Source organism: Ambystoma mexicanum, chromosome 2p (genome assembly GCF_040938575.1).
Source record: "Ambystoma mexicanum isolate Mex_15411 chromosome 2p, UKY_AmexF1_1, whole genome shotgun sequence".
Taxonomy (NCBI): domain Eukaryota; kingdom Metazoa; phylum Chordata; class Amphibia; order Caudata; family Ambystomatidae; genus Ambystoma; species Ambystoma mexicanum.
Genome location: NC_090923.1, coordinates 609,024,839 through 609,036,884, shown reverse-complemented (window position 1 = coordinate 609,036,884; position 12,046 = coordinate 609,024,839). Strand labels below are relative to the sequence as shown.

The 12,046-nt window shown below is 43.4% G+C and overlaps 1 protein-coding gene across 1 annotated transcript in view; it reads left to right on the top strand.

The window, feature by feature from the left end:
- The window catches only part of GNAT1 (G protein subunit alpha transducin 1), a 214,957-nt gene that overhangs the window by 139,438 nt on the left and 63,473 nt on the right, over positions 1-12,046 (top strand). The window contains exon 4 of the mRNA XM_069644137.1: positions 4,680-4,837. Within this exon, the coding sequence (XP_069500238.1) occupies positions 4,680-4,837 (158 nt within the window). The remainder of the gene's footprint in view (positions 1-4,679; positions 4,838-12,046) is intronic.

The window sequence follows — 12,046 nt, the reverse complement described above, 5'->3', positions numbered from 1 at the left end:
AGAGTGGTTAAGAGATGCTTGGCATTGTTGAAAGGAGGAGGTGTCTCATTTACCTAATATTTAGAAGGTTGAGGCAAGCTGCTCTTGCAGTTTCGGAGATGAAAGTAGAGACAGTGTGAGAAGGGTCATAGATGACGGTGAGGTTTTTAGCGAAAGAAGAGTAGGGGGGAGTGTGAGGTGGGAACTGGATAGACAGAGGAAGAGATGAAAGAGTGCTTTTGGCATGGAAAAACGCCTCTGTTTTGGTAGTGTTTAACATCAGAGAGTGCAAAACCATCCAATATTTGGCAGAGTGAGAGTTGGAGCTTTTGATAGAGAGATCAGTGGAGAGTTCAGAAAATAGAAGAAGATTTGGATGCCATCTGCAAAGAGTTGGTACGAGAACCCAAAGGAGGAGATTAGTGTCCCAAGAGCAGAGGTGTAGAGGGTAAGGAGGAGCAGACCCAAGACAAAGCCTCGTGGAACCCCAACAGTTAGAGGAGTGAGATGAGAGAAGTTGTTGCTGCAGCAGACAGAGAATTGGCTAGGTGCAAGGTATGATATAACATAGACAAGGGCGCGACTGGGAATGCTAAGAAGAAATAGAGTATTAAGGAGATCAGAGTGATCGACAGCATCAAAGGCAGTGGACAGGTCAAGGAGAATTGGGATAGAGGATAGGTGGAGTGCTTAGCAGATGCAATAAAGATGGAACATTCATGAGAGCAGTTTCCGTAGAGTGACAGGAGTGAAAACCTGCTTGTAAGGGGCCTTGAAGGTTGTGAATGTCTAAGAAATTGGTTAGATGTTTAAAAACAACCCTTTCTTTTTTAAGAGAGGGATGAAAGTGGCTGTTTTGAAAACAGAGGGTAAACATGTCGAGTCAAAGGACTGGTTGAAGAGTTCAGTGAGGTGAGAGGCCATTAAAGGGACAATAGGCTTGACTAGCTGAGGAGCAAGAGGGTCTGATGGGGCACAAGAGCGGTTAGCCTTCATAAGTAGAGATAGCACAGTTTGTCAGTATTAGTGTGACTAAAGTGGGTGATAGAGGCAGAGGATGATGGTAGAGTAGGCAGAGTGTAAAATGTAGGAGGAGGGTGTGTGAGGAAGGTCAGGAGACAGTCCCTAATTTTTTTAATTTTGCAGCAAACTATTCATCTAGGTTATTAGCTGTGAGACTGGAGTTGATAGTCATAGACTTAGGAGGAGTGAGTTTAGGGTGCCCTTTAGCCAGCCAGGATGGTTGAAGTGAGAGTCAATGAAAGTTAGGTAGAATTCCCTTTGTTTCACTCTCTTGAGAATGGACTTGAGGGGGTTCAGGGCAGCAAGGTAGAGTTACAGGTCCTCATGTGAGTGGTAGCAGACGCCTGTATGTGCGCAGAGAGTGTATGAATGGGGTGACCCATGGCTGAGAATGCTGAGGTCTTAGCGGTGAAAGCAAGCAGTGTGAAGTTAGAGGAGAATGAGTCATTTAGTAGGAATTGGAAGCTGGAGAAGGCATGTTGGTGGAAGAGGCATCGGTGTGAAGGAAAAGATTGAGAACTGTAGGTCAGAAAGAAAGGAGGAATGACAGCAGGTTTAAATTTCCTTTTAATAATAGGTGTAGTAAGTGGTGAGGAAAGGTCAGAGGGTGGAAAGGTGGTGGTGGCAGAAACAATTGAGTGATCAGATATGGATGGTGTAGCAGTAGTATTAGTGGCTGAGAGAGATGTGGAGATGAATAAGCGATCCAAGAGTTACCACCCATGTTGGTAGGTAGGTTATGGATAGAATAGAGAGCATGGTCACTAGGAAAACACTTAAGTTCAGATTTCTGAGATGTGGTTGGAGACGGAAGGTTAAAGTTACTGAAGAGAATGAGGTGATGTTTAGTGGAAAGAGAATGAAGGAGCTGCTGAAGATCATCAAAAAATGGTCCAGTGGGACCACGAGGGCGATGGCTGGAGATGATGTAAACCGTCTGAGGGAGCAATAGTAGAGATGGTGAATTCAGGAGAGGATGTGGTATTGGAGATTTGTTAGGTATTGAGGCGGGAAGAGAGTAGGTGTATGATGCCCCCACCTTTTCCAGTTAGTCCAGGAGAGTGAATGAAGGATAGTTTGGAGTCGTGTAGGGCCGCCAGAGTGTCAGCGTCAGATGGAGAAGTCCAAATTTCAGTGATAGCAAGAAGCTCTAGGGGAGGAGAGCTGAAGTGAAGCATTCTGTGATAAAGGAAGTTTTGTTGCATACAGACTGAGCATTTCAGAGTGCAATGTTACTTTTATGAGGTAAGGAAAAGTAGAGAAGTTGAGTCTCCCAGGAAGAGAGGCGAGGTGCATAGGTGTTAGAGGAGGTATGGTCAGCTTGTCGGCTTTGTATTTTGGGAGGAGGTGGAAGAGAGATGGAGCAGTGGGAGTTTTGAGATGTGAGTTTTATGATACGGATAGGAAAGGAGGAAGTTGTAGCATGATTGGAGAAAGCATGGAGAGAGGTGAGTAGGAGGAGCAGCAGGAGGAGTAGGAGTTAATGCATTATAGATGAGTAGCAGAGTGTGGAGAGACAGTACAGTTATTAAGAAGCTAGGGGTACTCACAAGTGCACGTTTATTTAATTAGTTGTTTTATGAAGTGCTGTGTTGGAGTTTGATTTGAATGTTGTTTGCTGTATGCAAGGTATTTTGTGGCAACCTGTGGTAAACAGGGGCTAGCAACGAACAAAGAATGAAGTAGAGAAGGATATAGTAGCTGCCCTTAGCTCGTCCATCACTTTGGTCTGGATGCCCGGGCGAGTAAACGCCCAAAGGACAGTGCTTATATACACACAGTAACCTGAAAGTAACTTTCTTAGAGGTCACAGGGGCACTTGCATTTCTATCCCCCAAATACAGATATAAATGCTCTTTATTTTTATTTACATTTTGAAGTGGCAAGCCCATGGGTGCTTCACTGTGAAATGCGTTTCCCAAACCCAAGTGGATGATGTGAGCCTGTCATACATTATTGCCAGGGGCATGATCCCAACACTAATATTTGCAAGGGTCGCCACACAGCACATCTTTTGCAGTGCAGCAGAGCCTACAAGACATGTGCAGATCACCTTTGAGAATAAGGTGACCTGTGCATTTCCGCAACTAACGCAAATGGAAAAAACAGCACATCCTCTGGGCCTATTTTCTTTTCTTTAGTGTCTGAGAATCTGCATCACAATGTCTAGTGTAGCTGTGCAATTAACACACACGCATAGATTCTTCTTCAAGGACACTTCTGGAAATGTTCATATTATTGCAGTGCCAGAACATGTATGTAATCCACTCTTCATCGCGTAAAAATGCAACGCAGGCCTATTTAAATTATTAATCACTATACCAGCCCTCCAGCAATGTAATATGCCACACGTTATAACAAAAAACACCAATCTACACCTGGACCATTAACTACTAAACTTTACCTCCTGACAAGGTGCACTAGACACACATCCTTCCCTTACTCCCAGGAACCTACTTTCTGCTGTTAACCACTAGGCTTCTCCTCCAGCCATTAACTACTAGACAACACATCCTGTTTTAAACCACTCAGCCACAAAGCAATCGTTAGCTACAACAACTCACAGACTCCTCTTTTTTACCATTTGCAAACGGTACATTAATAATCAGGTCCTCCATTACCTGCATGCTGCAGCGCCCCGAGCGCAATGGCGGCAGGTAGAAAGGATCCTATCCATTTTGTCATCTGCATGACTTCAAACTCCCAGATGAAACAGGCTTATCACACAGCCAGTGTCTAGGTAATTGTTAATGTCATGTTTTGGAAGTTTCAGGCTAAGAGGGAAGGAGTGCAGCTCTGCACTTGACTTGTCATGAGTCCGGCCATGCAGACTTGCAGTCTGGTGGGCTCTGTTCCGTGATATCCCCTGGCAGGTCAGGGTGACGTTCTCAGTGGTCAATTCTAAGCACCATGGGAGGTCCTCTGGTCTACCTCTGGGCCTCAGAGGGTCATTGTATTGCCTGCCTTTTCTAAGGGAGTTTTACAGAGCGATGCTTGCAGAGTAGAGCCTGCCTTGAGTGCCCTGACTCCTGTACGTATTGCTCGAGCTTGGCCAATAGGTCAAGGGCAGCCAGACCCAGCCGCTTCTAGTGCTTTAACATATCTCGCCAGTGAAAAGGAGCAAACATCAAAATATTAGGTTTTATGGTATCTTGTAAATGTCCTAAAAATATGTTCATGGGTTTTGCCATGCTGCAAACAGAGGAGTGGGAAGCATGCTTTAAATGACAAGGCATATTTTAATCTAACATGATGACATTACATAGCATACTTTTGTTAAAAATGCAAGTGTTAGCTAAACCTGTAGCAATTAAAATACAGGATAACATCGTAATGTTATAAAAAGGGACAGCAGTTCTTCATTGCATTGGTTGGAATGGAAATGATTGATTCATGTGAATCGCAGTCGGTACCGTGTAGGACAAGACACTGGGACGGGGGAGGGGCAATCTTTATATGACTTGCATGCTGGCACTTCATGCACATCAGCCACTGAGAAACGTCCTCCCTAAAGACAGTCAACATCTCCATGAAGCATAGTGTTTGATGTACCTTTGCATGATTGTAATAACTGATTCCTGAAAACCGCTTTACTTTTTGATGGTAACTGACTAGTACTACAGACTAATACATAATGGCTATTTGTGCTTTTTTCTACCATTCCCTGCTACCACCAGGATGATTCCCGCAAATTGATGCACTTGGCTGACACCATCGACGAGGGACAAATGCCCAAGGAGATGTCGGATATCATTGCCCGCCTCTGGAAGGACTCAGGCATCCAGGCCTGCTTCGACCGTGCCTCTGAGTATCAACTCAATGACTCAGCCAGCTAGTAAGGGTTTCATGCTGCTAATACAATTCTTTTTCAAGTGGGTCCTTCCCACCCAACGTGGGCTGGGTTGCCTAAAACATACCGAAAGTAAGCGCCGGTGACAGAAACAAATGCGTAATGAACCCACTGGGGCAAGTTAAGATTTTGCTGCTTGGGAAAAAGAGAAATAGGGAAGAGAGAAAAAGTGACTAGAAAATGGTAAGGAAAGGCTAGGATTGAGATTTAAAAAAAAGGCAATCTGGATACTCAAGGGGTGTGGACAAAAGCAGCATTAGACTGTGAAGATTGGATGAAAGAGGAAGAATTACAGGTGGTGAAAGGCTGAAAGAGAGAAAGAGTGGGATAAAACAGAATATAATTGGAGGAAGGAAAATAGAATGAAAGACGTAGGGGTGACTTTGAGAGATGCCTACAACAGTAACAATTAGGCAAGATATTGGGCGAGATCATGATAGAAAGCGACTTTAAAGTATTAGGAGAGGAAGAGAGAGGGTTCCTAAGATAGGATGAAGGTTTAGATTATACAAATAGGAGTAGTGATCAAGTGACTGGAAGAGATGCATTCCACCTCAAGCAAATGGAAATATAATTGATTGTAACCTCATTTACCTTGGCTTCAGAAGGGACCAGGACATTTTGAAAGAAGCTGAGAGACACTGGAAAAGGGACAATGGGTCCGTCTAAATTTTGAGCTATGCTTTTTGGCCTTGTGGATAAAGTACTTGGACTGCTCTACACATAGCACAAACAACATTTTGGGAGTTGGAGGGAGGTTGATAGGGCCTCTGATGAGGCCACGCCAACAGGAGTGACCTTAATATATGCATTCTCCAGTCTATGTTATGTAAAAAAGACACGTCAGAGTAAAGGTCGTATACTGCTAATTATTCCTAGAGTAAACCCTGTAAGTGGACACAATTGATAGTTCTTTGATGACATTTCCGAATTTGGGCCCCTAACTGTTTCTCTGAAGTTTTGGAAGATATTCTTCTACTTAGATTAGAAGATCTGTATCCAGGACAGACCTGGCAGAGCTATACTTTACCTGTATGAAGGATGTGGGCACTCTGTGAGTAGATTCAAGTTTATGCAGCCTAAGTGCATGGCCAAAGAAGACCAAAGCCTGGCTTGGGTGTGGGTGTGGGTGTGGGTTGGGGGAAGGGAACATAATTTGAAAGACAATTTAACCTGAGTTCATTTCACAAACCGAACATCTCATTCATTTACTCATGACTGTTAAATGCTCATCACAATAAGCAGGATACTAGCCGGGAAAAGTGAGTGCCCAAGAAGGAATTACATTGCCATGTCACTCTAGTACTGGGTTAGCTACTGGCTTGGGCGAGGTTGTGTTATGGAGCAAAAGTTGTTAGCTTTGCCATAGCACTGCTATGAATACTGTGGTATTGGTAGGAATAAGCTTGCATCGTATTCTATGTGTGGAGTGTATGGTGGAGGACACTTAGTGATGAGTCGTTTAGGTTTGAGGGATAAGGGGTGTGTTATTAGTGAGAGCTCCTCTTATGGATGTTTAGTACCAATCTGAACTATTAGACTTTTGGCCTGTTTTGATTCTGGGTTTCTTTGTGCAGTAGCAGGGGGGGACCGACCTGAAGGAGTTCAGTCTTCTGAGTATGTTGATTGGGGTCTTGGGTGCAGGTGTAAGGCGTATGTTGGTGAGACTAAACCTAATGGGACCTGTCTCAGTTGCTTGTTCTTTGCTATTGTTGTTCCTGTTGCTGTGGATTGTTGTTCCTGTCTTTCATTACGCGAGATCATATTGAATCCAGGTCTGCATTGCTCATCTGTCTGATAGGTTGTACAAAGGGCTTCACCTATGCAATTGTGTTTGACAGATTTGTTTCTATTGACTAATTGGTTCTGGTGTGACTGTTGTTGAAATGTGTTTGGTATGCTTCTAATTGGTCCTTCGTTATTGGGAGGCATTTAAGTGTTTTATCAGTGATCTCGTCAACAATCAGGTATTGAGGGATGTTGTTAAGATGAGGTGTCTTCCTCTGTGTGCAGATGACTAGCGATTGAGTTCCAGAGTTTGCTAGACAAAATTGAGGAGGAGGATCCCTAATGACATTTTTGGTTAAAGCTGCATTTCTGGAGTGGAGTGCTTCAGGTGGCTAGGAGTGGGTAATCTCCTTCTTTGGGTTGTCTGGGACCCATACATGGAAGGTGTGGTGGGCGATACATAGGGCCTCATTACAAGGTCGTCGGTAAGGGTTTAACGGCGCATATAAGGATGCCGGTGCTGTTATCCCCTTACCGCCACATTACGAGGTCCCTTAGTGGGTCCCGCTAAGGCCGGCTGGTAAAACCAGCTGTCCTTAGCAGGAGCCGCTAAAGGACCAGGGAGCTAACAACGGGCCCGATATTAACGGCCCGTTGTTAGCTCCCTCCCCATTCCCATTGAACCCTGTGGGGGCTCAAATGGGAATGGGGATAGGTTCCCTGAATGGCGAAATACTGGGCCCTCCAAGGTTGGAATGACCCGGTAAGTTCCCATTCAGGGAACCCGGACCCGAGTTTGGAGGTAGCCATGCCTCTAATAGCGGCATGGCTGCCTCCAAACTCGTAATGACCCCTATAGAGTTTTGAATTGTATCCTATGCTTTACCTGTCGTCAGTGAATTGTTTGGAGCACTAGGGGGACATGTTTGCATTTTTGTAGACAATGTTTCACTTTAAGCTCTTTTTAGTCTGTTTAGGAAGTATTCTGGGAGGTCAGAATGGAGGCTCTTGCATAATTAATCCTGGAAAGGTCAAGTGATATGACTGCCCCGGTTATGCATGGGAAGTTCATATGTAGCACAAATGTGACCGTTAGTTCACAGTTGGAAGTAGCGGTTTCTTATAACAAATTTGACCTGGGGTTCGAGCAAGAGTGCACTCTCCATGAAGATTCCGAGAATCTTGAACATTACAGTAAATTGTGAGTACATTCTCATTTCTTAAGGCCAGGGGATTGAACTGAGGTGGTGGTTGTTCTGTTTCAGATCATTTTGGTTTAGGTTGGGTTGAGTTTAAGTCAGTTTGTGATCATCTAAGCATGAACTAGCATGAGGCAGGTACTAAGATCAGGTGTATGCCGTGTTGATGTGTCAGTAGGTTCGTAGATGAGGTGGGTACTCTCGGCATAGTTGAAGCATGTGAGGCCTGAGTTGTTGATGAATTTAAGTAGTGGAGTGAGTCACATAAGTGTTGAATATCAGTGGTGAAAGATTGGATTTGTCAGTGTACTCTCCAGGTCATGAAGAAGGGGACTGTCTACGAGGAATGAAGTAAGCCTGTATCCATGCGGAGATCTGTAACTCTTTCTAGTGCGATTGTGTAGTTGAATGCTGATGATGTATCCAGATGGATGATGCTGATGGTTTGTTTGCTTTGCCATTGTTTTGTAGCATATCACAAATGGAGGGTAGTGTTAATTCCCTTTTCCATAGTAGTCTGAAACCGTGTTGTGATGTGTGTAAGAGGTTACTGATTTCGACGTTATCCCTGAGTTGCTGATACAATCATTTACCCAGAATATTGGCTATGAATGGAGTTTGGGATGGTAGCTTGCCTTGCTGGACCAAGGGGATCAGCTGTCAGTTCCTTGAGTAGTGGCTTATTGAAGGCTATTTTCAAGACGGGCGGGATGAGGCTTTTTTCAATAGGTTAGTTGTGAAGGGATTGGAATGTAGCGGAGAGTCCCAGCTATTGTATCATGGCTTTCTAGAGGCTGGGAGAGGCATGGGTCTTCAGGTGATCTTACTGGAAGGCTGGCGTGAACAATGGTTGTGAAATCTTGCATTAGAACCATGTGTCATTGTTTGTTCTCTGTTTGGTTCTATTCCCAATGTTGTGTTTGGTCATGTGGTGGTCTTTTTTACCAAGTGGTCCTGGAGCAGTCGGACTTTGCATATTTGATAGGAGAGTATCAGGAATGTGCTGCAGTCTGGTAGATTTTAATTCTTTGATAATCTAGACCATTTGCTTTTGGCTGTGTTGTTCAGACTATGTGGTGTGTCCAGTGGACTTTCTTTACTTTTTATCCGTTCTGCTCTGTATACCCATAGTTGTCAATGGCAAGTAATTTTGTCTGTTTGTGAGTAGATTTATCAGTGGGTTTGTGGGTGTGCAGTCAAAATATCAAAAAAATAATGTCTAAAGTCATAACATAGAAAAACAAAAAGTCGAAACAAAACAGTCGAATGCACTGTTTTAAAAATTATATATTTATTTTGTGGTCTGGGAATAAAAAAAAATGGGTAAAACAAAAAAAAAGGGGGGAGGGTTGGGGGGGGCGAACCCCCCATTTCGAATAAAAAACTTAATAAAAAAATGTGACTTTTTTTTGACATTTTTTTTCTATATTTTGCCTTTCGACTTTGTTGTTTTCGACATTTTGGCTATAAACCGGGTTTGTGCGATCCTCCTATTTACTATCTTCAATTTACGGAGCTTGGGGTGAATCACATAACCCCCTGTTTCCTTTGTGAGAATTTAAAAAAGCTTAATTAGGGCCAGTTTGTGATATCAATGTGTGAATGTTGTGGAGTCCTTCATCAGGTGCTTCTGCCTGGTTATTGCTGGAGGGGTAGCATTTGGAGTTTTCAGTTTTGACCAGTAGCAAGTAATCTTTTTGAGGTCCTTAAGGGTGTAATCAATTTTGGAGGAGTCTTGATACTCCATGGTAGCGGCATGGTCGGGGTGAAGGTGATGAGCGGTATGGAAGGTGGTTGCCCAAGGGCATGAGCAGTGGGTGTGGGACAGTGGTGATATTGTTGTTGCAGGACCTACATCAGAAGTGTGTGGGTTGGCCACGTTCAGAGACAGATTTTTGACCTGGTTGAACTCTCCACGCATTGTGATGTGTTGGCTGACTGACGAGAGATTATCTGCTAGGTTATGGGGGAAGGAGCAGTTGAATGAGGGGGGCCTCTAAGGGAAACGTTATCTTGTTGTGGATGTATTTGAAATGCAACAGGGCAAAATAAGTGATTTTTCCGTCTAGTTGGTGTCTGGAGAACATATTCTAATGTTGATTAAATCTTTGTGTACTAGTGAGATTCCTCCACTTTCTGGCATGTTCAGCTTGTTAGTTTAATTTGGTATCCTAAAGGAATGGCCACATGACAAACTGCAGAGTTATCATCTGCAAGCTAACCTTCTGTTATAAATTGTTGCTCTTTTCTATCTTTAGTGGAAAGATCATAGATATCTGGGGAGTGTTTTGCAATAGAGCAGGCCTTAATGGGGAGTTGTCCTTCCTGCTCCCAAGCATCGTAGTGCTTTTCTGCAATGTTTTGTTGGTTTTGGTTGGCATTTTCTATACTCTCAGAAAGACTGCATTTTAGTTTGAGGAGGATCAGCAGGCTCTTCTTATGGGATGTCTTCCTGTCTTCGATGGAATGTCTTCATTGGGTGGGGTTTTATGATGAAATGAGTAATTTGAGTGATTGGAGGAGTGGTGGTTCATACCTATTCGTTTTTTTTGTTAGTTCCTGTACTCAAGGAGGAGGATGACTTTTCGGTGTAAATCTGCATCCTTAATGATGTGTGTTGTCTTTCTTTGATTGGTTCATCAATTGTAATGTTGTTAGCTTGATTTAAAGGTTTGTCTGTTATTGAGGGTTGAAAGAATCTTGAGTATGGGTGCCACATCATTTTGGTCAAATGTATGTCCAAGGATTGAGGCAGCACTAGAGAGGTAGAGAGATTAGTCAGCGGACCTAATTATCACAATGATATACAGGGGGAGTGCTGATTTGTCGAAGCCCAATGACTGTTTTACCTGATTATATTACCCTACAATGCAATTCATGCAGGCATTAGAATCCCTAAGGCTAATTGGTTAAGGTGCATGGTGGCAAGAAATTAAAAGTATCATGAACGGGACATTGATGCTCACAGATTGCATGGCCTGGAAGTTAAAGATGTGTTGGCACTCAGGCTCTCTTTCTTTATCTTGCTTTCTAAATGAGGTTGACCCATATTTCACATACTCGCGTTTCTTTTGTACTATTGTGTGTGTGGATGGTGGTTGGTCCAATGAGGAGAGTCTGTGCAAAATGGGACATAATGGACCCGATTCATGGAATATTTGCCCGGTTCAAAGTGAATTTGCACTGCTGAAAAGTGAATTTGCACTGCCGACACAAACCGTGCAGAGTGTAATTCAGTTGTGCAAAGTCTGTGCAAAGTAATTTTGCACTGCAACCATACACTTTGCACGGTTCCATGAATCAGGGTTTTTGTCGCAGCGCAGTCACTATTCAGCAGTGCAAATTCACTTTCAACAGGGCAAATATTCCATGAATAGGGCTCAATGAGTTTTCAATGCCAGATCCTCTGTGACAGACATAGCACTTCTTTAGGCCTCCATTTGTGTTTTGAAAGAGTGAAAAAAACTACCAGAAGAAATAGACGAGAAAAAGAGTGACAGAAATGAAGGGCCTAGATTACTCGTGCCCTAGGGTCCATAGGTCCTGCAGTCACAGTTATCTCATTTGCTTATGCCTTGTTATGGAAAGGCTGATGTCCAGAATAGTGAGATAACCATTGATATCAGACACTGATGCTTTTAAATAGCTTAGTTGTGAAGAGTGCACTTCAGCATATGTGCAGATCCTATTTATTTGAACTGGGGCGTATGCCAGGTCTGGCCATTTAATGACACACTTCAGGATTAATCAAGTTTCAGTCATGGCTCACACTCTTAACTTAGCTCCAAATCTGAAGATGATGAAAGCGATCTGTTGATGAAAAGGATTTTCGTCGTTTATCAAGCACTGGCAATCTAAAGAATGTAAAGAAAAGCACCATTGTTCTATCATACCAAAGGAAAAAGCCACTTGTCATCATACATGCAAATTTGGCTGTAGCAGGCTCAGTGCATCATTGAGCCGTGTAACCCGGGGAACCTCGAGATTCCAGCTTTGACTGTTAGACTGGACTTCAGGCTGGGAGCGAGGGCTGAGTGATAGCTACACTGCTGCTCTCCTGTTAAGCACTTATCTTATGCCCTGTAAGAAATTAACAAGTGTCCTTTATACTTACCTGACTCCTGCTTGGTTCCTGCTCTCAGTGTGACTATACTTGATACTACACACACCAAATGTTCCAGATCTAGAAATATCAAGCACAGTAAACAATGGAAGGTATAAGAATGTATGCTTCGCTGACTTCTTTAGTGATGCATAAAACGAAGAG